The 26,725-nt window shown below is 46.1% G+C and overlaps 1 protein-coding gene across 17 annotated transcripts in view; it reads right to left on the reverse strand.

The window, feature by feature from the left end:
- KTN1 (kinectin 1) overlaps positions 1–25,288 on the reverse strand; it is a 76,394-nt gene extending 51,106 nt beyond the window's left edge. For 16 of the 17 annotated variants that reach the window (XM_051620447.1, XM_051620448.1, XM_051620457.1 and 13 more), the window contains exons 1-3: positions 25,206–25,288; positions 2,624–3,177; positions 894–1,031 (exon numbers count right to left, since the gene is read on the reverse strand). In XM_051620447.1, the coding sequence (XP_051476407.1) occupies positions 894–1,031; positions 2,624–3,146 (661 nt within the window). In that variant the 5' untranslated portion in view covers positions 3,147–3,177; positions 25,206–25,288. The remainder of the gene's footprint in view (positions 1–893; positions 1,032–2,623; positions 3,178–25,205) is intronic. The other variant, XM_051620455.1, reaches the window with a different exon arrangement.
- Between the last annotated feature and the right edge of the window lie 1,437 nt (positions 25,289–26,725).

The following is a 26,725-nucleotide window of genomic DNA, read 5'->3' on the forward strand; positions in this document are numbered from 1 at the left end:
GCACAGAATAGGCATAATAGGCAAATCACAAACACTAAGTTCCCCATCAGTAGGTTTCTCTCAGGAATAATTTGAAAGTTTTATCAGTTGTTACAATGCAGAGGAACCCTACGCTACTTGGGAGCCCCCCTTGGTCTGACCAGGTCCCACAACTGATCTGGACTGTGAAGACCTGATCAAAGCATAAAGGAAACAGTAAGTGACATTGTCTATTCCAGGAGCAGTCCACCAGCCGCCAACTTCTTCATAGCTGTCCCAGTAAAGAAGAGCTGTGAGAAGCTAACAAGGTGGCCTCACAGAACTTCATGGTCACGCTCTTCCCAAAGCAGCAGACACAAGGGCACTCATTGTAAAAAAAACAAACACAGAGGCAGACTGAGCCAAGAGGAGACAAGAAGCAGCATCTTGGCAGAGAACGAGGGATGACAAACAGTAAAGGCCTTGACAGCAAAGATGAGCAGTTTATGTTGGAGCAACAGCTAGCTAACAAAAGGACAATAAAAGAGGAACGTGGTCAAAGCAACCAGATAAAGAACTGCAGTCTTGTTTGGGGCAGATGACTGCAGCAGTTCCAGACATGCCTTGCTCAGGTCAACTTAGAGCCTAGTCAGTTTATATTAAGTCAACATATTTACTCCTCAATTCAAGCATGGATGTCTGGATGCAAAAGAGCTCAAAAAGGTTCAAATCATCCCATGCTTAGTGGTACCAGATGTTCATAAAATGTAACAGTATCTCAGGCTGAACAAATCTTTTCTAACTGGAATTCCTCCTTTTTCAAATTAAAAGTTATCCTTTAAGTTTCTTTTCCAAAGGAAGAGAAGCTAAAGTACAGATAGCAAAAAGTTTAACAGTCAGGTTTATCTGAACGAAGTCACATACTGTATTCTCACCATTATCAACTTTTTGCTTCTTTGCAGAGACCTTTTTCTTTCCTGCTACATTTTCTTGCTTTATCTCCTGGTGGAGCAGCATTGGCTCTTGCTTTTTGGCAGGAGATACAATAGAATCAGTCTTAGTATCTTGATCATCTGTAACAGACAATTAAGACAATATGCTCTTCTGTATATTCTCATGAACACTTTTAAATGAGTACATCTGTATCAACCGCCGAGATCCACCCCCAGAAAAGAGAAACTCATGTATTTTAAATCAGAATACAAAGTTATCCATGTTACACAAACACAAACGCATACACTTCCTGTATCAGATGAGACCCCAAAGCAGTAGAAAGGTTTAGCAGAGTCAAGAGCCACAGCACCTAGAGTATTGACAGACAGGAATCTTATCTACAAGCAAAACACATAGCAATGCAGGTAACAGTTGACCAAATCCAACCCAGGCTTTCCTGGGACAGAGCAGACAGCCCATGTTACCAATACTAGTTTCCCACATGCAGGAAGTATCTTATTCCCCCCCACCCACGAACAACTCACTTGGGTATTTTACACCCCACCCCCCCCAATAGCTACTGGGACTGTGAGAAGCAGAAAATAAGTGTTTCACATTAGGGAACTGTTCTTTTTAAAAGAAATTTTGTATCTCTTTGCACAGCCTGTGCTGCAGAACATTCTTGTCAGGGCTGACACACATAGTTACGGTGTTAGCTCCTCTAATCAAGGATAAAAGAGTTACTTGTGGCTGCCCTCAGAACAGTGCCTGCAGACCACATTTTAACCATGCCACAGAGATTTCCAGAGAACAACCACAAACAAGATTTGGTACTTTTTTTTGTTGTTGTTGGTAGTGGGTGGGTCTTTTTTCTCCCCTTTTTTTTTTTTTTGGAAAAAAATTCCACCACATCAAGCAGCAATGTCATTCTTTTTCCTCACTCCCTGTAGCAAACCTGTCACGCCTGCATCTCAAAAGGGTGATCTGCAAATACTTTGGGTATTCACTTCTTTCTAAAACTGGATATTTTTATTCTTTAATTTCTATTCATAGTCAAACAACCACACTGAGACATGTCAACTTCTGCTGAGGATATGGTCAAGACGGTCACAGGTGATTTCAACTAGCTTTCAATTTGTTCTAGGTTGGATATTTCAGTTGCAATGGCTGGACCAGTTTTCTTTTAGCATCAGTTCCATTAAATTATAGAGGTGCAGCAGGTGAGAAGCAGCTGCACATACTTCTTTCCATGAATCAGCCAAACACCTCTGTACATTAAGTCTGCACTTAAACACTAATTTGTTTTGCACAGTCTGCTAGGAATTTTCCCTAGGTGCCCTTCCTTATAAGAGCAACCACTTTTAGGACTCTACTTTTTCACAGCTTGACATCAGAATGCACACAGCAAACATCTAAAGACTTCAGGTCATCAAAATTTTGACAGCTTGAGAACAAAGCATCCAGACCATAGAGCAAAGAAGAGATGCGAGCAACTCTGTTTCATTCAACCATCTTTAGTAGAAGAAAGCCAGGACAGGAGGAGGAAAACCAGAGCATTGCTGCCAGATGCAAACAGGGAGAAAAACGCAACAGCTCGTTAAAAGGAAAAGGTTAGAAGTGAGCTTTGCCCCACAGAAATCAGGCAGAACAGTTGTGAGAGACACTCTGCGGCCTTGCAAAAGCAGAACACGGCTTGGCGTTCTGTGCAGGAAGCATAGGCAACATCAGATACCCATTCCATTTTTCTGCTTCTTCTGCCCAGGCTTCTTCTTAGATGCTGAGGATTCAGATGGTGGAGTGGGCTGTTTTGTAACAGGGACTGGTTCTACTTTCTTGCCTGAAGACTTGGATCCCTCCGACTCCTTATTTACATGATCATCTTGAACTGCCTTCTGCTTCTTCTCCTTCTTCTTCCGTTCTCTAACACCGGTAGCGGCCTCAGTCGCGCTCGAGGGAACAGGAGCGACGTGCTCTTCATCCGTACTCAGGGCATCAGAGAGCTTAAAGTCCCGAGGTGCACTTTCAGAGTCAGACTCATGGATATTCCCATTCTGAGCTTCCTTCTTCTTGTTCTTCTTCTTCTCCATTTTCTTTTTATCAGACTTGGCCGGTGGAAATTTTAAGTCCCTTTTCTGTTTTGCAAGGACTTCATCGTATAAAGTCTCTTTCATGAAAAGCCAGAAGGAAAGGAAGATAACTGTGATAACCACAAAAGGAATGAGGATGATGAAGTAGGTAGACTCGTAAAACTCCATTGTGCTTTTTCTTGGCTACTTTTTAAAAAACCTATAGGGGGGGGAAAAAAAAAAGAAAGTTTAACAGTTTTTCCTTCACAGTATTTCCCCCACCAACTTTAATAATAAAAGAAGCTTTGTCATTGTTTCAGAGAAGCCTAAAAATAGCTTTTAATAAAATTACCAAACTGTATCAATAATAAAACAACTTCTGGAATAACTTACTACTTGCTTCACAGTTGTTATACAGGATAGAAAAAAGCCACTCTTGGAAGGGAGCAGTTCTGCTCCTTCCTTTTCTTCGTGTTCTTCCTTCTCCCTTCCCAAGTGAATTACATAAAATTGAAGCTTTTGATTTCAGAAATACATGAGCCAGCACTTTAAGAGGTCGTGAAATAAGGACCAGTAGATGCAGAGCAACACTTTTTTTATCCCATAAATCAAACATGACAAATTAAGATTTTTATCTTCGCAAGTGGGAGTTAAATTTCGACTTCCTTTGGTTCCCAGATTTATGACAGCTTCACAAATGGAATGAGGAAAAGGAGGGAGAGAAAGCCCTAAATTCTAGTTAACCATAAAGAATCTACTTTTTCAAAACTGCTTTTTGAAGTCTAAAACCCAGCTTTAAACTCATGAAAATTCCACACATTTATAGGAGATCTGTTCCTTATTTTGTGCATGTAACAATGTGCAGCTTCCAGGGCACTAACAGACCAGATGACTTCAGGATAATTTGCTGAAAACATGATATATGCCCCAAGCATTAATTTTATTTATTTATTTATTTTTAAAGCAGGAACCAGAGTTTAAAAAATCAGAATGAAGATAAAAACATAACTTTGGGGCCAAGACAAACCAGATTTTCCCATTTCACAACTGAACACTATGAACAGACCTGGATATTTTTGCAGGAAGAATCCAAATCCTCTCCAGGTTGCTTATTACAAGGAAAAAAATCACCAACCATTGAAAAAGCACAATCAAAACTGTAATGAACAAGTGCAACTCCTGATTGATCAACTTGGTTTAAAAACCACCACGGAAAGCACGTGCTTCAACTACATTTTCCTCTACATAGAAATAAATTACTCTTCAACTTGAGCATCATTTGAAGACCTGTTCTCTTGGGAGCCAAAGGCAAGTGGGTTGTCTCCCCCATGATTTTTGTCACCTTCTTGGGCAGCCACTGCCCAACTGCAGCATCCCCCAACACAGCCAACACCTGCAAAGGTCCCCAACACTCTTGGGGAAGCTCCTCTTGTTAGTGACTCCAGTGACTCATCAGTTTGCCCTTCTGCTTCCCCTCAACCAAGGCTGAGGATGAGAGCTTCACAAAGGCTTACACACAAGGGAGATGACCCCAGAAGAGTAGGAGAAACTGCCCCACACCCTAAAGCAGTATTGCCTGGAGTATTTCTGCTGCCACTTAAAAGAAAATATATGTGCCTAGTAAGGGCACAGGGAATAAAGTCCATGCAGAAGTTGCACAGTGCAGGGAGATGTGAGGCTCTCCTTGCTTGTGGGCAGAGAAAGGATTACTCTTTAAATACCTGATAGTACTACATTTAAGGTTGGCTTAGCTCAACTCCTGGCTGTGCTGGAAGCTGCAATCATAAACTGGCCTGTCATCCTGCCACACTGCAGAGAGCTTGGTTTGGAGCCTGGCTCTAGCTCAAGAGGGAAAAGTTGTTACATGCGATAGTTTCTGGACAGAGAAGAGTTACTGTGATAATATATTTGTACAGTGCATTGAGCAGCACAGAAAGCAAGGAGTGGGAGCTCTAATTTGGCTATTAAGTTATATAAATAAAAGACTAACATTTCAATACACTAATTATTCATCAGTTGTCTTAACACTGAGTCTCCTCCCAGTCTGTATTTATTTTCTGTGCGCACACAGCTCACCAAAAACACTTGGGTCTACAACTACATCCAGCAGAGAAAGTTTCAGAAGGGCTGAGAGGGATTGGGAGGAAAAGCTTGTCTTTGGGAAAGAAAAAGCACAGATACCCTGAAACTAAACTGGAGCTTTCAAAATTATTAGTTACAGCTACTCGATAAAACCAGCTTCCTGCACTAAGTGATCTAATATTAGTCATCTCTTGAAGGAAGCAGATCTTGAAAGTTTGTCCCAGCCAAAGTCAATATTGAATGCTTACGGGAAAAGCTAATCCCAAAGTAAATATGTAATCAAGCAGATTTTTCACAAGTGTAATTAAGTTGATCATTACAATACATTACTGCAACAGTTACAATAGCCAGCCATGAAGAGCCCAGAGCAGCCCACCCCTGCTTTGCTGATACACAAACATGCAGCTGGCTGTAAATTCACCAGAGTGCTGCAGCCCAGCCAGGAGGATCACACCCTACACATCTCCCAGCACCCAACACCAGATGCTGAGACCAAACGATGCACTCAGCAAAACAGACAGTGTAAGGTCCAAGACATCAAGTGTCAAGAGGCACAATGGTCACTTAGGCAGGGTCAATTATAAGCAGAAAATGATTGTTGCTTTAAGACCAGAGAGGCTAGATGCTTTTAAAAGCTTCCACTGCTTCCAAAAGGAGTCATAAATACACAATAATAACAGCTAGTCCAAGTGGGGAATATGTAGCGGACAAGATGAGCTCTGATCTCAGAGCTGGCTGAGCAACACTAGCTCTGCTGAGCCTCTGGAGCTCCAGGCCCCCAAGTGCTTCACTCCACTTGTACAACAGGACCATCTGAACCCTAGGCTGGATCTGGAGCACAGATTTGCAATGAGTTTCAGAGCCTCTGCAGACCCTGTTGCTGCTCCTCTCCTCATCTCGCTTGTGAGGGCGAAGCACAGCATGAGCCAAATCATCACTTCCACCCCAAACACCCTGACCAGAGGCACGCAAATCTGATCTCTAAAGTCCAGCAGGAAATATTACATTCACAAATCCGGCTTTTTCACAGGGAAGCAGGGTTCAAAGAAAAAAACCAAACAAGTAAAAGCCTCAGGATGTAACTAGGACTGGTTAAGGACACTCAGGAATGGCAAACCAGAGCTCTGCTCTGATGGCAATACACTCACTGACTTCCCATCTCAGCCCAGCATGAGCAAGGGCATTTAAAAAAACACTTCTTGAAGGCTAGAGTTGCCTCTGGCTTGGATGCAGAATGACACCATGACATCCTTCACCATCTACTCCTTGTCAAGACATCTGTATGAAGTGGCATCCTTGCTATGAGCTATCTGGCTCACACAGTTTCCAGTCATCCTCCAACAATCTACAATCACTGAACAAGTTTCTCCATTTCCATTTATCCTCCTATACTACATTCACAAGCCATCTAGGAAAAAACAAGCAAACTATAGGGAGAAAATCCTATGCCACACAAAAAGAAGCAGGACAGAGAAGCTCCTTCAATTAAACCAGAAAAAAAGTGAATGCTACATGAACTTAAAAACCTTAATCTATCAGCTTAAGTTCTCAGGATTTAATCTTATTATTTCTCCTGTTCCTGTTAGCTATGGAAATATGAGATGCCCTCACAAAAATATTACTTCTCCTCCCCACAAGTGCTGGTATGGGGACTTTGATCACTCACAGTCCTCCTTCAGACACCTTTCCAAGGCAGTTGCATCAGGTCTCTACCCACTCAAAGCTGTGATCCCCAGGCAAGGCACACCCAACAGGAATCACACGTACACATCCCATTGCTGCTGCCAACAACAGACACAACAACCTTAGATACTTGTACATGTCCAGGTATTTGGTTCAATACTCACCTTTCATCCATATTTCATATTTAACCTGATATTTACTGGGCACTTTTGTTGGAGCCCAGCTGCCTAGCACCCGTGCCAGGCACCCCACTTGCAGACACGCTCCCGTCCTGTTGGTAAACTGAAGAGCTCACAACATCCCTTTAGTCATTCTGAAAAAGGGGAACAAACTGCATCTGTCCCAGCCCTCGCGCAGACTCCGTTACTGCTCCCTCCCTTCATTTAACAAAAGAATTGCACTTTTGTTCCCCTCAGCAGAGCCTGTGCCACAGAAAATCCCTATTTCTGAACTCCAGCACAGTATTACTGCTTGCACCTGACTTCCTCCGCTAGTTCACACGGCCCTGAGTTTTGTAACACACCCTTTGCTTTTGGCTTTTAAATCTCAAGTTTCAACCACATTTCACTGTATATTCCTTCAGTTTAGGTCCAGAAGATTAGCTTACTAGAAAAGACAGAAATAAATTATAGGTCCGTTTGGCCAATGAGTCACTGGTAGCTCAGCCCCAGCATGTTAGATGAACAGCTTCTGTAAAATGCTTGGGTCCCAAGGTGCATATAATCTCCAGGGATTTGTGCCTTTTTAGAAAAAATAACATTAAAGGAAGGAAAATATAGGTACCAAGGCTTTTTTGTTTTGTTTTGGTGTTTTTTTCCTAAATACTAAGCAGTTTAAGAGACAACACATGATTTAGCTAAGGCAACAGCTTCTTTAATTGGTGTATTTTGCCTGGGACTTTCTCATGCTGGCAAGAGGACTAAAAGCAAGCCCTCACATTCAACAGTCACTAGGAATACAGCAAGAAGTCTCAGAGGAGTAGCTGCATTCAATAAATTCCTCACATAGATAACAGTATTTTTTCCTTAAGCTGCACAGTGAGCAACATGCTCCATATCAAGCCAGCCACAAAGAGGATTCTCTTGAAAACAGCTTCACTCCCAAACTCTTCTTCCCCCAGAGGTCTTCAGGAGAGGATGCCCAGCAGCTTGGGCTGGACAAGGAAACAATCCAGATCTGCCACAATAAAATACAATATTAAACAAGATATTTAGCCACTCCACACCTATTCCTCATCCATAGAGTGGGAGCAAGCAGCTCTTTCTGATTTTGCTAACGAGCATTAATTAACCAAAGCCCTGCTGGGCTCAAGCTCTAGGCAGGAGGGCTGCCAAAAAAACCTCAAGGCAATTCAGTCAACATCAGCCCTGCTGCAGCCTAAGGAAAAACAGCAGAGTTAAAACTTAGGTTGGTTTAGTTTTGGGTTTTTAAGCAGCCTTATTATGTCACTGAAAAAACAAGACATGTTCCTCAAGCCCCAAGACAAGACAAAAAACAGCAGAGACTCTGCAAGGTGACAGTAAGAGCCAGAGAGTGAAAACTGAGCTGTCAGAACAGGCAGAGATTTTAATCCATCAAACTTGCTCTGAGTTGGTTAACTAGTTTCAGGCTAATTTCAGCAGATTAGCAATGCTAGGAATGAAGGGACCCCGTGCAACAACTCTACATCCTCCTCAGCCTTCCCTTTCCAAGGTTACTCATTCCCCAAAAAATACTGTCCAGTGAACGCCAGCAAGGAGTCAACTACACCTAAGCACTGTTTTTAAGACAGGAAAATAAGATATGATATATAAATCTCACCTGCCACCTATGTAAGGAAAAAGGCACAACTCCCAGTAAAATCACAGGCAATCTTCTCACAGGTCACTTAACTTTGCACAACTAAGGGGTGTGCACGAAGCATCCACCACCTGGACAAGCTGTATCTCTAAATGGCCCTGCCAGTTTTGACCCAGATGGCAAAATTTAACCTACTTTTCATATTCTTTTCAAACTTTTGTAGCTATATTTCCATGCTCTGTTTACAGAAGTCTTCTCAGAACTAAGACTGGGGGAGGGGAAGCATAATAAACAGTGGTTCAAGCTCAGTTTCTTTCATTTAAATACTTGCCCTGACAGCACAATTTGTGAAGCTATAGAAGAAATCTGTAGACACTCAAAATTACAGAGTGAGCCATTCACATACTGAAGCTGCTCTTCTCTGGGAAGGAGACCTGTTCAAGTGAAGCTCAACAGTGCTTGACACCCCCTACTAGCTGCTAACAGCAAGAGGAGACTAAGACTTGTCAATAAATCTTGTTCTTCTTCACTTGATTACACTGATACAATTAAGCCATTTGCTGAGCACAATCTCAGTGCTTCAAATACCCTCTAGGTAAATATTTTCCATTCCAAACATGCCGCTGTTTGTACCATCTGTTGGGCTCTGTCTGCTCTCAGTTGCTTGATGTTAGTTAACACAGACACACTATTTATTAAATTCCAGAAAAGAGTAGTTTTGCTTCAGCAAAAGACTTTACTTTTAGGGTTTTTTAATACATCTTCAGAGCCAACACCTGCCAAGTGCAGCAGTGGTACAGAGAACAAGCCCAGGGCACAACATGACTACACAATCTTGCCACCACTACCTGGCAGATGACCTTGCTCTGGTCCAAGCAACACTGGTGAGCACCCAGGTACCTCTTGCAGGGGTTTGTCGGGAGTGTGCGGGAGGTTTCCACCGCATCCCGGCCATCCAGGCAAGTTCACACAAGCCAAGGCAGGGCAGGGATTCACCGCGCAGTAGCTGACGCCCTGAAACCACCTGGGCTGTGGGATAAAGCCCAGAGTTGGAATTAGCACCAGTGAAAGTGGAACAAGCAATCTCAGATTTATCCAGGGATAAAAGCACACACGCTGGTTGTTGGCACAGAGCGGGAAACAGGCTGGAAAATCATGCCCTGCTCCCCTGCCCAGCAGCTTGCCCCAGTACCCCACAACTGCACAGACCCCTTCCCACTAGCAACCCACAAGGCTCATCCAAGCATGAGCACAAAGACACTGATACTGCTCAGGACTGAAAAGTCTTAGGAAACCAAAGCATTTCTTGCATCTTTTGCAAGTGCATATTATTTGGGATATAAAAAACTGGCATGCATCAGGGCCAGAGGAAAGAGTCCTTGACCCCACCGGACTCCACAAGATTTCCCTTAAAATCACTGACTTCTAACACACACCTTATCTCCAAAGTCAGAAGATAACAAATTATCTTTACACTACCTTCTTCCAGAGTGCCTGCGGAGATCAAAGGTTTCTTTCTTCCAGCAGGAGAAGGCTGGGGGAGGACTGCACCCTGAGAGGGCTCAGAGCATTACTTAGCAAGTCTGCATCTTCCCATCGCTATTTCCAGGGAGTTCCCGAGGCTTCCCTGGCTCCTTCCTTCACACCCTCATGTACAGACATGCTCTGCCCACAACACCATGAACTATTCAAGAGGTATTTCAGCACCCTAGCAGCAAGCTCAGTCTTTTAGCTAAGTATTTCCCCTTCCCTGCTCTCATTGCAAGCAGAGACCAGATCCAGCATTTGCTCTTCAATCACCACAAGCTTCTGTGCATGGGGAACTGGCAGATGATACTTCTCAAAATGTGAAGGAAAAAAACCCAACAAAAACGCTCACTGCATTTTCTCACAGGTTCTCACAAAGTATCAATGAGCAGCAAAATCTAAAGTAAAGGTTGAAGGCAGACACTGGTTTTCTCAGCTTGGGGTTTTGCTCAAGTGGGCAGCGATAGCAGCCAAGGCCAGTGACTCGCTCACACAGCAGCTCCAGAAGATCCTGTTATATCTGTTGCTTTCTGTCACGTGCGTGACACTCGAAGGCACAGGTCAAGAGCAAGGAGGGCTGCACAAGTCACCACACGAATCCAACAGCAGGAACCATTCTGATGCTAAGGCAAGAAAAAATGCCAGCACAGCCACTGAGAGAGGCACTGCCTCTGCCAGCCGGGCAGCAGTCAACTCTCACTTCTCCAAAGCTGTCAGATAGAGCCAAAGAACCCAGCCAGCAAGGCAGCTGCACCTTTTAACCACATTTTAGCAAAGAATTAAGTTAACATTTCTAATAGTCTCAACATACCAACTTGATTAAAAACAACCTTTGCTGTCCTCCCCCCAGCTGCTTCGCACTAGCAGCTCTCACAGGCATGCTGAAGGTACGACACCACATTGCAATAAACCCAACATCCATTAACTCGTTAGTTCTGGCTTTAATGCAGGATTACATACTAAAAATAAAGGACAAAGCTAGCAGATTAATGGCCAAAGCTGAGTTTAGATTACCAGTCTGAGCAGCAGTTCTGCATGTCATGTAGTTTTTGAGTATCAAGGGATCTCCTGCAACATGAACTCTTGGGTTAGCCAGGCAGAAGCATTAAACACTCATAACCACACCTGAAACGTGTTTGTGCCCAGCACCTGGACAGGAGGGAGGAATCAGGCCATGTCTGTTTTGTTATTCCAATTAGCTGTCTGGAAAGTTAACAAAAGTTTGTACAAGCCAAGTTGATGTGACAGTCCATAGCAGCTCGGGTTTACCACACACAAAAGCCATTTACACAAGTTTAAAGCCACTACGCAACTCAACAAAGGCCTTTTGACATATATTGTGGTCTATTGTATAAATATATATTCACAGCAAAATCCTCACCTCAGATCCACAGAAAGCCTCCAAGCACAGCCATCGTTCCCTGAAACAGGGGGCAGGTAAGAAAGCTCCAGCTGGGCTGGCTCGGGGTTTTGCCATGGCTCTTTCAGCACGCACAGCACCCTTTCCTAGGACACAGGGTTTCTGCATTACCAGCACAACTGTCTGCATGTCCTTTACCGTGGGGGTCACAGAGCTGCTCATCACCCATCTTATCCCCTGCTCCCTCTGCTGACATAACCACATCATTCCCAAAGTTGGCTCTGCCAAAACCAGGCAGGTGAACTGTCTCAGCTGTGAGGGTATCAGGCTATCTTACTCCAACACCACTTAATCCTTTCCTGACACAGGAGTAAGTTGCACTAGCACATTTATTCTGAGACTTCTGGACCTACCCTTGCCATGCTCAATTACTTTAGCTTGATTAAAACAAGCTCTACCACACCCAGAGCAATTACACAAGTTGACCCCCTCGGTCACAATGGAGGCAGAGCCTCAAATTCCAAGTAAACTAGGAAGCTGAATGCTACAGCTCTTTCCTGGCTTTACATTCAAGTCAGTTCTACAGAGGGAAGCAGGTACAAGTAGTAGCTTCTCAGTACTCAAATTCCTCACATACTTTCACAAATCTGCCAAGAAAAAACAGCTGGAATGAAACCTTTTCCCTTTCCCAGTGCATACAGTAAATGTCTAAATATACATTCCTGTGTTATGTATTCTTGTTTATATTTTAAAAAATAAAAGCAAAAGAAGATGAAGCAGAAACAAAAGAGGAAAATGCCTTTGGTCCAGCTTTTTTTTTTTTTGCCTTTACAGATTTCTGTGAAAGTATGAATGGCATTCGAGGGGGGGGGGGTTGGCTAATGCTAATTAAAAAAAACAACCAAGGTTTTTGTATACAAGGGCTGCAAATAGCCAAGGAAAAGACCCAAGCTTATCTGCCAATGCATCCCAGAAGAGGTACTCACCTGCCCAGGAGCCTCCCACAGCCCCACCAACAATGTTTTCCCTCAGGCTGCCTGGCAGGCACAGCCCCACTGCCCAGGCCTCGCCTCCCCGGGCAGGCACAAGCTGTCCTCTGCTTCGAATCCAGGGCAAAGCAGATGTCCTCAGCACCAGAACGACAGGAAAACCACAACAGATTGCTAACAAGGATGGCATTTTATTTAGAGGACCTATTTCTGAAGTTACCACACACCTCTGAAGAGGTCTGTCTTTAATTTATTGCTCAATTCTCCAAATTTCGCCCTTAACCATTCCAGTCAGGAGACATTTTATCCTACTCCAATTTCTCCAGACACACACAAGAAAGTTTTAAACCTACCACTTGTTCTGCAGGTCTCCAGACCACCCGGTGCTAAAACTTTTCTCCAGATTCTTTGTCAAAGCAGCAGCAACAGAGAAACAAAAAAAACAAAAATACCCAGTCTCAGCAAGTCACTTGAAGCAACGTTTAAGCAGAATTTATACAGCTGAATTCAGAATTGAATCCAGTTCCTAATAATTGAACTCATTAACCTTTGTACTTCCACACCCCAATGGCATGGAGAATGCCAAAGCAATCCCACAACTGAGCCAGGTGCAGCCAAATAGTGTCATGCTGGTGCTTTTACCAAGTTTCTGCCCACATCGAACAAGGTCTTGCAGGAACTTAAGAAAGGGGCAGCGTGCCTGCACAAAGGTGATGGCACAGGAGAAGACAAGAAGCTTTGAAATAAAGGAGAGAATTTGGAAATTTTCCTGTAGCAACATATCACCCAAGTTTTCCTGCAAGAATACATTAAGTTCATGGTAGGAGTATTAACTTTGCTCATACTAGAATTTCTTTCCCCTACAAAAATAAACCAGGCAAAGATATGCTTAGTCTAAATACCATAAAAGTGACTTTATCCACACTTATAAATGTGTATTTAACAGATGAGAACAGAAGTCTTCTTCTGCCAAAAAAGGTATTAAGCCAGAAGTCTGAAGCTAAATAGATTCTCCTTAACCATACCAGATTTTACTGAAGTATGTGGCCGCAGTCCTTTCCCCTGTTGTGAAAGGAACAAAGGAAGAGGAAATGACTAACCAAAGCAGCAGCACATTAATAGATTTTGGTATGTTGAAAAGGAAAATTGTAGCATGTATTTTTAACATTCCCAACAGGAGAAGGCACTGCCATACGTATGGCAGTTGCCACAGAGGCTCAGCAGCTCCCAGGAGGGGAAAGAAAAAAAGAAGTGAAGTTGTGTCCCAGAGAGGAGTTCTGTATTTTCCATTTCCCAGCATGAGCTCTCACGGCAGGGTCCAAGTGCATTTGTGAATTGGCTGATGATATCTTCAGCTAACGACACACCTAGAAAGGAAGCAGGGCTGGGGCAAGCAGCAAACACCTCTGTGATACTGGGTGCACTTTGGCTCCAACTGTAGGAGAAAACCAGCCTGGAGAGGTGCTCCAGAGGGAAAAGGTGAGGATTTCTTGAAGCGCTGCTGCTGGCAGGGATGGCTGCAAGTCCCATCACCACCCAGCTCTTCTGAGCAAGGGATGCCCTCACCCACTGGCTGATAAGAGACAGAGGAAAAGAAGTCTCTCTGTCCCAGGTGGCATCCAGCAAGTCACAGCTCACCCATACAGTGCAGACAACAACCCGTCCCACACCTTCCCATCCTGAATTCCCCCAGACTCCTCAAAGCTCTTCATCACCTGCAGAAGCAAAGGGGTCAAGCTGCCAGCAAAACATTGCTCCTTCACAGAACTGTTTTGGTTGGAAAAGACCTTTCAGACATCAAGTCCAACCATTAACCCAGCCTTGCCAAGGCGACCACTGACCCATGCCCCTCAGCACCACATCTACATGGCTTGGAAATCCCTCCAGGGATGGGGACCCTAAAACCACCCTGGGCAGCCTGGACCAGGGCCTGACAACCCTTTGGGGAAGAAATTGTTCCCAATAACCAATCTAAAGAAAAAAAGCTTTCCTTGCAATTATTTTGCCACAGCACCTACACAGACCAAGCCACTAGTGTTCTAGTACAACTGGATTTAATAGCTGGTTTTTAATCCTGCACTCCCCCGCTGGCTGCCTCCATGGGGCAGCCACAGAAACACATTTGCTCACAGCAACAGGGCAGAAGCCTGAAGGACTACTGTGATAAACCCAAAATTAGAGCTTTCAGAGCCCTACCTAAAAGAGATCAAACCCAATCAATCTAGCAACAGCCTGCTAGGGTCATTTGTGCAGTGGGATGGCACAGCACAAAAGCTTTGCTTGCCCAGTGAGAGAGGAGCTGGACTGCTGCCTGTCTGTCCGGCTGCAATTGTTCCTGCACTTCATAATTAAGGGCTACAATTCACCCTTTTCCAAATGCCAAACCCCAGAAGACTTGTTGTAACAAAACCATTGTTAATACTGTGCGGGAAGCTACTGCTGGATCAACTGGAATCATTCAGATCTCCCTAGCTCCAACACTGTTTAAGTGCAAAAGATGCAGAGGAACTAATACTTCATGTTCTTGCCGAGGGATTTGTAATCAACCACCACATACACAGCTAGAAGCCTGAAGCTTAAGCAGGTCTTTACCCTGGTATTGCAAAATGACAACCCCAGTCATTCCACCAACAAGATTTTTCCCATTATTTCTGTTCAGTCTGCTGTTTGACACAGCTACACAAAGAAATTGGACCACTGACAAGAAAAAAAGTGCTTCGTTAACCTCTCAGTGACTCAACGTTCCTATTGTTAACCAGGAATGGACAAAAGGAGAAGCTGACAGCAGATGGATGCTCTTCTCTATTTGAATTCCTAGAGGAAAATGAGATTGACCTGAGTTGGAAACTGGCTGCAAGTTAAAGGAGAGTTGTTAACTCATAGAGGGAAATCAAACCTCTTAAGTGATTGTGAATTATATCAGATTGAGATGCTTTCATGTGGTTTCTTCTAACTACCTGAAGTTTGAAGGTACTATTTAAGGCACACATTATCTCTAAGCAGTTGAGTGATTTCAGTTTTCTCTGAAGGGAAAGAAGGTGTGATTGCTGCATCAAAATTGCTGTAAGTGTGGCAGGGACCTACCTAAATGAGAGCATCAGAAAGCAACGTTTGAAACAAGATTGCTGTACCCTATTATTAGGCTAAGTCTTGATAATTCCACAGCTGGAAAGGGAGATGAAATCAACAGGCAAGATTTTTCTCCCTTCTCACCACATATAGTATAGTGAAAAAAAGAAGTGGAAGAAATCATCCATCAGTTAAACAATCCAAGTTCACAGAATGGTAATCAATTTTCAAATATGCCAGGAGTTTAAAACTCAGGGTATGCAGTTAGTTCTCAATCCCGAGATTTTAGAAGGGTAACTTCAGTTTAGGCTAGATGATAGGAGAAATGCAGACTCTATATAGAAGTCAAAGTTCCTATAAGTTGACAGAGGCATCATAAATAGAATTATCATCAACATGCACAGCACAAATACCAAATGAGGATGTTGGAAGTATGAGTACCACGAGCCTCCCTGGCTGGAATTGCCACCTCTTCAGCCTGCACAGCTGTGTAAGCACTGCATCAGTGTGCCTATTTTTGCTTTCATTACTAGAAACCCACAGAAAGACACAAAAACATTGAAAAATCCAAACAGCCAGGCTTGAGCAGGCATGACTTGCTACCCTTGCTTCCTCAGTGCACGTACAGTTGCTCTGTACTTCACCCAAACCAACAGGGGCCATATCCCAGAGATCAGCTTCTTCCAGCTCCCACCTTGCAGGGTGGGGTTGGAGCCAGAGGACAATGCTGGCACAGGAACAGGCCATGAACACATTGTGAATGCGAGCTGGAAAACACACTCTCAACCAACAATCCAACAAGGTGCTGGGCACTTTAATGGCCAATCTGTGGCCTCCATATAGAGCCTGGGTGCCATGTTTTACTTCACCTGCCCATGCAGCAGCAGACAACACCTACTCACCACTCCTCCCGCTTAGCAACAGAGGTTAAGCAAGGCCCTAGACTGCAGGGAACATGTTTTAACTGATACAAGAGGCATCTACCACTCTTTTGCTTGTAGCAATCAAAGAGTTTTAATCCCTACTCACATTAGGAATGATACCTGCAAAAGAAGGTTGGATTTTATTACAACTGTACATTAAATTTGAAATCATCTGCCAGATTAAAACACTGTTCATGCTGGTTTTATAAACCCTTCAAACACAGAAAGTGTAGAGGTGCATTCAGGACTGAATTTGGGCCACAGAAGCTTCTGCTGAGGATGGACTTCCTACAACACCGGTATTTATGCTCCAGCACAAATTTTCATCAGCTGAAGGCTGAACAGACGTCCATCCCCAAGACTTCCACAGCAAATGCGTCACTTTGACTGCTCCATAGCAAAGCTGTCCTTCAACATCTATCCTAAAGCATGTTATCATACAGGCATAAAGATAGCACTTTTACAGCATGAGGGATCTAGCTTGGGTATAGAACTGTTAATACCTTTAGAAACAAAGTTTCAAAATGGTTAAGGAACAAGAGAGACTTGAGAAGCAATAATCCCTACAGCACTGGCACCATACAAGTTACCCCTGTGTATCTCAAAGTACAAATTTAATTATGAGCTGGAACTTTTAACTCACTTCAAAAGCACAACGTTAAGTTTAAGAAACTGCTGCTGAACAGTGGCCATTTCCCTTCTGAGCCACATGATGTGTTTAGGTCCCTCTCCACTCTTATAGGCAACGCATGTAGCCCCATCAGAGGGCAACACTAAGAGCCCATCTCATCACCTATCCCAAACACCTCCTGCACCACGACAGGGACCTCACTAGCTACAGCTCCACCAAGAGGTAGGTCCTGCATTTCAGTCACAGCAACCCTAGGCAATGCTACAAGCTTGGGGAAGTGCAGCTGGAAAGTGCCCAGGAGAAAGGGCCCCAGGGGTGCTGGGAAGCCAGGATTAAGAAATCTACTTAGAAATAGGTACGCTGGACCTGAAGCAAATAAATTCTTTTGGCACCCAACCAGTATGGAAAAAACTTAGAAATTGGGAGATGGAGGGTGAAGAGCTGAAAAGGCAGACTTGTTATGGAAACACCTGACCAAGAATTTTCACAAGCTTTTAAAACTCCTGAAACCCAGCCCCTTCACTAGCACTTTTCATACCTCCTCAGACTGACCATTTTACCCAAGTCATAACTGTGCCTCAGCAACACTCCCTCTCACCCTGCTCCACACCTCACCAAACCCATGCCCTGCAGCACCCTGAGGTGGAGAAGCAGCATACCTGTTCTTCCCACCACTGGCATGGTGCACTGCCACCCCTGCAGATAAAGACTTGCTTTATTGTACATTATGTACTAGGCTCCAATCCCTTAAAAGTTACTTCAAAAAAAATTAAATCTGTTTTTACACACACACACCCTAAGCTGCAAAGAGGTTTACTAAATTTAGCTTGCAACCCAATCCTAGCAGTACTGTAGCAGAAGCTGAAGATACGGAAACGACCTTAGGTGAAGGTAACAAGGGAGGACTGTTGGCACTCCCCACTGAGCTGCCACAGGAAAGCCCTGGGCACCCAGTAAAATCCTAATAAAACCTCAATAAAACTTCTCTGCAGCTTGATGGTTTCCAAGGTTCCGAGATGCTACCTTTGCCTCTCTTCTGGACAATGCTTCTCACTGCCCACACTAGAACAGGCTTGGCAAGGACACCTTCTCAACAAATGTTAAAGCAAACACGTCCTCCTTAGTCAGTTTGAACATGAAGAAGCAAAGCTTTGATGGACCATCTCCACCACCACTGCTGGAAATACAAAATAAGGCACTGCTAAGAGAAAAAGCAGCACAGCCCTCCATCAGCCCATCCATGTGCTGCCAACAGGTATTTACACAAGCAAAGGTCGGTAGGTGTGACATGGGATACAACATCCACCTGCAAACTCCACTTACTGCCAGCCTTCCAGCAAGGCACCACACTGAGAACTGCAGATGCTGCCTGGTCCAAGACAAGGAAGGACATGCTGAGTCTCACAAGATGACAGCAAGCTAAAGAAGGAAGAAAAATCTCCACCTAGCCCTAGGGAAAGGGTCCTTCCTGGCACAGCACCACTACACTCAGAACATTTCTCAGGTTTGGAGATGGGTATGATCTGCTGCAGCTGTGGTGCTGCTCTCAGGTATATCTGGAGCTGACCCAGGGCAGCAGAGATGCTGCAATGGGTTTCACATCCTTGTTTTTAGGTACTGTGCGCAGCATAGCACCAAGAAAAAGGCAATACCTCCATGAAAACCAAGCTGGGATGTCCCCACACAACACAAGCAATGACTTGGAAGACAAAGCAATACTAATCATCACAGCAGCCTTTCAAACTGGTTTGGAAAGCAGGAAGAAACACTTTCTGGGACCAGGCTTGGCCTCCCACCCACACTGCAGCAGACACCTGAAAAGAAACTGCATGAAGGAGCAGCCTTGGTCACCACAGTAGAGCTGTTTCCCATTCACTCACCACCTGCCAGCTCAGCAGTCCCAGACACAAATGGGACCAAGAGAACAGCATCAGCAGCTGGTCTGCTGGTGACCTCTTGGCATCTTCAACCAGAGGCACTTGGCCTCAGCTTTCCCTTCAGTTAAATGGGAGGGGAAGTACCCTCCACCCTGCCTGCACACCAGGACAGGTCGACAGCACCATCCAAAAGCCTGGCAGCAGCACAGGGCAGGCACGTGGCAGAGACACCCAAAGGAGCTGAATGCAAGGCAACAGCCTCAAAAATTCCTGCCACCCAGCACTCCCCACCAGAAGCTCAGGAACCATTCATTCCTCCAGCAAACTGAGCTTTTTTCTTCATACAGAGTACAGACTTTTCAACTTAAAACTCCACAACAAACAGGCTGAGAAAAAAGAGGCCTTGTAACGAATGATCATATAAAACCACTAATTAAAAAATTATCAGCTGGCTGATTATATTATAGGCTCATTTATCAGTCAGTCACAATACAGTCCAATCCTGGCATACTCCCCAAAGAGCTGCACCTTGTGTAATAGCTTAGTCATCATCTTCCTTGACAGCAACGCACTTGCAAAAAGATTATGAGTCCACTCTTATTTTCCCATGAAATTTTTTCCCCTCCACCCCACTAGAAGCAGGACAGGAACAGAGAACTGAAGAGCTGAGAAGCAGGCAGCTTGCCCCGACAGAGGGGAGAAGATAAAAGCACTATCTCCTGGACTCAACAACTTCCTTCCTGTGCGGCTGCAGGCAGACAAAAGACACATTTTCACATCGACGACAGGAACAAGATGTACTAAAAGTTGTCATATCCATGAAATAAAATACTCTGCTTACCATTTTCAGCCCATAAGGAGAGTGTAAAGCAGAATCAAGCCAGCACTTCTTCTACAAGAAACCCTTGCAGGGGGGGATTTGGAAGGAAAAGAATAAGGAGCCCAAAATAACCTGGGTTCAGTTTATACTGCTCTGGCAGGCGACACAGCTAAACGAAAGATGATAATGCTGGACCCAAGAACTACCCCTCTGCAGGATGAGAGCTGGATTGTTTTTGGAAGCACCATGAATCACAAGCATAAATATACCAGGCTTTTAAAGCCTTCAACACCTACGTAATTCTGAATCCAAGTTTTTTTTTTTCTTTCTCTGGGTCATTCAACACATGCTCAATGAGCCAGACACCAGTTAGGCAGGCTGAGAAGTTTAGCTATTCAATCTATGTGCAATCCAAAAAACAAGAACTTATGCTTTGCTGGACAACATCAACACCTCCTCTGAGGCAGAAAAAGCCCTCGCTGATGCTCAGTCATTCAACTACAACTTGAAGGAAACCAGGAGTTTCACTCCTATTTCCTCAACTTTACAGCATAAAAGGGCTTAAAGACGTGTCCTGCAGCAGGGGAGTGGTTAGCAATGTACCAGCTGTTCTTGAGCAGAGCAGTGATTTGCAGGATTGCCTGGGTGAAAGCAGATCCAGACAGAGCAGCACAAGCAGTGGGATCAGCCAGGAGGGAGGGTGCTCAAGGGGAAAGCAAAAACCAGAAAGAAGTGCTGCCTTCAATACTTCAGTACCACCGAAAATCCTGCACACCTAACAGTGACAGCAGCAAGGAGCTGTTATTGTTAGCTGAGGACAAGACTAATTATAATAAAGATTATTAGTGCAAGAAAATTAGTAGCTTGCCCACAAGACTAATTTGCAGACACTTTCTCTGCGTTTTAACACGGCCTCAATGATCCACAAGCAAAGATGAGGTTACATTTGAAAAAGAAAAAAAAAAGCCACTCTAAATAAGTCTTCTTGGAAAGAAAAGGGGAAGGAACACAACCTTCTCCTTCTCTGCAGTAACAGGAATTTAGAGCTGTGAATTTTGATAAAGCAGGGTAGCCACAAAGCTCTAACAAAAACAAAGAACAAGGAGAGCTGCAGAAAAGTAACTGTTTCACTTGTGATTAACCCAAAACCTTAGATCCTGTCCCATCCCCCACATGCTGCACAGCAAAATCCAAGGCTTGAAGCTCCTGAACTTCTCTGCATCATATACTTGCAAGAAGAGGAGACAACATTGTGTTGAAAGGAGTCAAAGCAGGTTTCCAGAGTTTTCATGCCCATATGTGTAATAGAAACCATTTCTCTTTTTACCTGGTTTCCACAGCATCTAAAGGACTTAGGGAAAAAAATAAAGTTAATGGGAAGCATTAAAAAGGATCATGAGATTTGCATTCTTTAGTACCTCAGATTATTACAATTTCCACAGCCACAACTTCCCCTTCCAACTCCCCACCAAGCTCCAATTAAGGAATGCCCATATTTGAGTGGATTTTGGCATTTCTTGTACCAAGACATCCAAGCATCCAGGCCAATAGGATGGGAAAGCAGCACAATTTATGCATTCCCAGGAGATCTCTGTTTAACTTTGCTGTATGGATAGCTAGTGCACCGAGCCTGCACTTTGCCCAGTACCTATATTTAGGGCCTAAATTGACCTGACAGTGCCCCCATAAGCTCATTTAAGATTCACTTATTCATTCTAATGCAATCTAATTAGACTGCAGTGCTCCTGCACACAGGCATAGCAGCAACCAAGAGAGGACGAGTTCAAATGCAGGGAACCTGGCCCAGATGCTACTTTAGCTCTCACGTGGTGGGGAAACCCTCACAGAGGAATGGCAGGAATTGCAGATGCCTGCATACTGTCTCCCTGCTCTGAGCAGCACCTGGATCCACTCTGCTTCTCCCCCCATTACCAGTACAGATCAATTCTTCAACTGGAAGAAGCAGACGAGTCCAGCTCTACATACAGTGCTTGTCCATGCAAGGGCTGTTCCTCCTGCTCCCAACTCACGACAACATGGGAACTCCAAAATAACAGCCACCATTAAGCTCCATGGGGGCAAAAAAGCAGGAATCAGTCTCTCACACAGTGCCCATGCCAGCAGGTGCAGATGTGTTCCCAAACTAGAGACCGCAGGCATCAGAGTGGAAAAAGTGCCAAGAAGTCCACACTGTATGAAATCACCTTCAAGACTCCACTCCAGCAAAAAAAAAAAAAAATATGGAGTCTTCAAAGCTCAGAAGTACCCTCTCTCCCACAACCAGATGTAGTTCAGACATGCCAACAGGAAGAAGCTTTTACATTTCCAAAAACACAAATAGATGCCTTTTTCAAAAGGTATCGTGTTTTATTTGCTTGGATGCCTTGTATAACGATGAGAGGAGAAACAGATTCCTAAGAGTCATGAGCTGGTAATTCTCCAATCTATCATCTCCACAGTTTATGCACAGTCATTAATAAGAAGTGATATGTCTGGGACAGATTTAGCCCAGCAACTCCCTGTCTCGTTAGCCTTAAACAATGACCTGAGGAATGTCAAGAAGTTTGAGAGCTTAGTGCAGCAAGGAGGCCCCCCCCAAAATATTCTTTTTTTTTTTAAATAGTCCAATCCTGCTGCTTTGCCAACACAGAGCAGGAAACTTAAGAGCTAAACAGAGATCCACAAAATACCCTTTATACCAAAAAGGTTTTGATGGGTAAAGGCAAAAGGTTTTCACCATCAAGGAAATCCTGAGATGACTGACAAGAGAACAGGAGGAGACTTAAAGACTTTGACTTGTGTAACCTACCAAAACAAGTGGTCAAGAAGGGATCCAATTGCTCCCTCTAATTACACCAGGGAGGGAGAACAACTGTTTAAAGCAAACAGCAATGCTCGAACAAAAACAAACTACAGGAACAGGCCATAAACACCGAGGATGGAAACTGGGCAACTGCTCCAAGATTTAGGAGCAGCTCTCCCGTGGAGATGGGGGCAAAGAACAAACCCAACAAGTTTTACAAAAGGCACCCACAGCACAGATGGGTGCTATAAGCAGGGAAACTAAACTTGATCAGGGGCTGTCTTCTGCTCCCAGGTTCTTATCAGCCCTCTTGCTGATAAGACTTTTGGAGCAGGGAGGAGGAATGAAGAATTACCCTCCCATCTTCTGCTTCTTCCCACCCCTGCAGGGTGGCATGGGGGGCATTCAGGCTATTTACTCAGGCACGTAACTGGGGTATGATCAGAAAACTAAACTCGGGAGCTGAAGCTTTTGAGAAGTCAATGGCAAGAAGTGGGTGTCTTGGCAGCAGCGGGGGAAGGGATTAGGAGCAACCAAGTTCAATGCTTAAAATAAAACATGTCCTCTCCCCGCCTGTCCTTACAGTCAGGGGTCCTAGTCAAAAACTTATTTATACACATCACCTCTGAAATTCACAGGGAATTGCAGTTTCTGAAGGATTCTGTCAACCCTGGGTTTACAGTACCGATGGTCTAGCAATGATTAGACACTTTTGAGCCACAACCATCTAGTCTCCAACAGCAAGTGCAGATGATGCACAGGAAAGCTGTTACGTGGTTAACCCAGTAACACCACAGTTACACACGGGCTTGAGCAAGTCTTCCCCTTTTCTTCAAGGGGTTTCAAAAACAAAGTAGTTAACAGGCCAAGCTATCTGTGACAGCAGTTTTATGACAGCAAGGGATAAAGGATCAAATTTAAAACTCATTGTATTCTTCACATCCTACTGCTGCTGCTTCTGAGAGCAGAAAGCAGCTTCTTGAGACTGGTTTAAGGGTGAGTGGGGGAAAAAAAAAATCTAACAGAAAAGGTATTTGGTAATAACTCTAACAGAGAATCATCATTTCTATCCAAACCTCAACCTTTCCCTGCTGCAGTTACACACAAAAGTTATTTTAATCACTGTGAGCAGAAAGCAGCATCAGCATATGAGGCAAGAGAAAAAATATGTGGTAAAGCCAGTTGCATAGCCTGTTCGTGGACAGAAATTATAGCACAGTTATAGGGAAGAGGTCCACAAGGCAGAGAAATGCTTCCAGCTCAAACCAAACAGGATGATGTTAGCGATCTACTGAGAAAGAACAGGCAAGAAAAAATATGTGAAAGAAGGTGGAATGTGGGAATTGAATCCCCTTTTCACTTTCGCAGCAAGCAATTCAGACTTCCTACTGAGGGATTTCTGCTTTGTCATGTAAAGAGACATTAAGTAGAACTTGTCAGTTACATCCACTAAATACCATGTGTGTTGTTGGACAGAGGCAGCAATGGAAACATTTGGGCGGGGGGGGGGGGGGGGGGGGGGGGGGGGGGGGGGGGGGTGAAGGTAATTTTAAACAGAAAAGGACTACTGCAAAGTATCAGCTCAGCTCCTCTTCCACAAAGCAAGGAAGCGTTGTCGTTTTTCCAACAGCGGTCTCAAAACACACAGCAGAGCCTTTGGGGAAAAAAAGGTTATAAACTGACAAGCCTAAAGCACACAGATGTGTGTATGCACCCTCACAAGAAAGCAGCACTCGGCACTGCCCGATGCAGAAAAGCTGCGAGGCTGCCTGTTTCTTAATAACCTTAATTAAAACACCTCGACCCTTGAAACGAGTCGGGTACAAGGCAGCTGCCCACCTTAACTTTTCTCTCCCCTCCGCAGCAGCCTGCTGACCAGAGGACGGCTCCCAGCAGAGGGGGAAGCTGCCAGCAGAGGAGGAGAGGCAGGAGGGGCTACAACCCCTAACCCGCGCTGCACCCGAAGCACGCAGGCGATTTTCACAAGCAGAACACCCCCGAGGAGAACAACCCAAGCGCCGGGAGGGCGGCGGGACGCGGCGCCCTGGGCAGCAGCACCAACCGGGCCGGGCTGCTCGGGCGCGACGTTTCATTCAAGTTTGCAAGGCCGGCCGGGCGCCGCAGCCTGCGGGTCACGCCTCAACCTTACCCAGCGGGCTGCAAGCCACGGGAAGCGCTCGTCAATCAGATCTGGGGAGGGATTTTTCTTGATTTTTTTTTTTTTTCCCCTAACTTCGCCGCCCTTCACAGGCTCGCGCCTCTGGCAGAGGGCACCTAACGACGCAGACCCACAGCAGACGGCTGCTACTTCGTATTTTTGTCCCCCCTCCTCCGTTTTTAGCGGTTAACTTGCCTTCGGGGAGGCTACCGGCAGGGCTGCCCGGGAAGCACGGCTGCCCCGCAGGCTGCAGGCCCCCGGCCCCACGGCCGCTCCCCCGGGAGCGGGGCCCGAGGCGCGACCTCCGCCCGCAGCCCCCCACCCCCCCCCGGCCCCGGCAGGCGGCACCGGGACCCGCAGCCCCGGGGCCGGTCCCACCGCCCACCTGCCGGTCCCGCCCGCCCCGCGGCCCGGCCACGCCGAGGCCTAGGCCCGCAAGCCCCGCAGCCCCTCGCCGGGCAGGCCGCGGGCGGGCCCCGGGCCCCCCCGTTCCGTTCCGTTCCGCAGCGCCGGGCCGCTCCGCTCCCCTCCCCAGGCCGGGACTCACCGTGAGGCGCGGCGGGCCGAGCCCGGGCCAGGCCGTGCGGAGCCGAACAGGGCGGAGCGGCAACGAGCCGGTGCCTGCGCGGCGCTGGCGGGCAGGAAGGGAGGGCGGGCGGGAGGGGGCGGCACCGCACGTCCGCCGCGGCCTGGCCCCCCCGTTAAAGGCGCGGCGCTGCCGCCGGCTGCACCCCGGCCCCGGGCACCCGGCACCCGCCTGCCTGCCCCACGCACGGGGTCACCCCTGGGCAGCCCCCGGGGGAGCCACACGGGTACCCCCAGAAGTGGGGGTGGCTCCACCCAGACCTCGCTCCCGCGCGGGTGTCCCCAGGGATCGCCCACCCGTGGACAGGGATCGCCCACCCATGGACAGGGATCGCCCACCCAGACCTCTCTCCCATGCGGGTGTCCCCAGGGATCGCCCACCCGTGGACAGGGATCGCCCACCCGGACCTCTGTCCCACGCGGGTGTCCCCAGGGATCGCCCACCCGTGGACAGGGATCGCCCACCCAGACCCCCCGCACGCAGGGGTTCTCCCACTCAGCTTTCCCACACGTCTGGGTACATCCCCCCAGACCCTACCCAAGCAGGGAAATACACACACACACACACACACACACCCCAGGACCTCTCCTACACACAGGTTCCCAGGGATCTCCCCACCCGTGCGTGGGGATCTCTACCACCCCTCCCCAGACCTACCCCAGGTGGGGATCCCACTGCCCAGACCGTCCATGTATCTATCCACTTCCATCCCCCCCACACACACGGGGATCACCCACCGAGACCCCCTCACCCTTCCTAATGACCCCCCTCAGTGCTCCCACTGCACCCCTCTCCACCTCCTTCCCAGCCTATCCCAGCACCTTCCCCGGGACATGAGGGACACCTCCTCACGACCAGAATCGAGGGTTGCCCCTAAATTCCCTTTAATTGCCTTAAAAGTGCCTGGATCTGCAGCATGGAGCAGATCTGCTCACTGCAGAGAACACACCAGGGCCTCATTCAACCACGGCCCTGCCAGTCTGCAATCACAGCAGGGGGGAGTTTAACTAGATTTTTTCAGCTCTGACTTTTTAAAGCCTTGACTTCTTCCCTCAGATGTGGACGCCTCCCAAAGTGCTTGTGGGACAGATTTTTTTTCACCTTAAACATGGCAGCAGCTGGTGCCTAAGATCAGCAGCTTAGGGGTCCGTGGGATGAACACTGATGCTCTGTCATACCTGGGGACAAGAAAAAACAGCCCAAGAAGCCACCAAGGGCACCCATCCAGCTCCGTGACTGACATTAACTCTCAGCTTCCCAAAGTCCGGAACGCTGATGTGGAAAAGCTGCATCCTGTCCACAAGAGGCAAAAGGGAGTTTTCCCAGAGAACTGGGAAGGCTGGTACCACCTCAGGGCTTTGCACTCACCCCCCCCCCTCATTTCCACAGTGTAGAACTTCCAGGCCTCGTCACTCAGAGCAAACAATTTGTTTATTTGTCCCAAAGAATCCTTGAAAAATCAACTGCTCGGCAGCGTTTGG

The sequence above is a fragment of the Apus apus genome, chromosome 5 (genome assembly GCF_020740795.1).
Source record: "Apus apus isolate bApuApu2 chromosome 5, bApuApu2.pri.cur, whole genome shotgun sequence".
Taxonomy (NCBI): Eukaryota; Metazoa; Chordata; class Aves; order Apodiformes; family Apodidae; genus Apus; species Apus apus.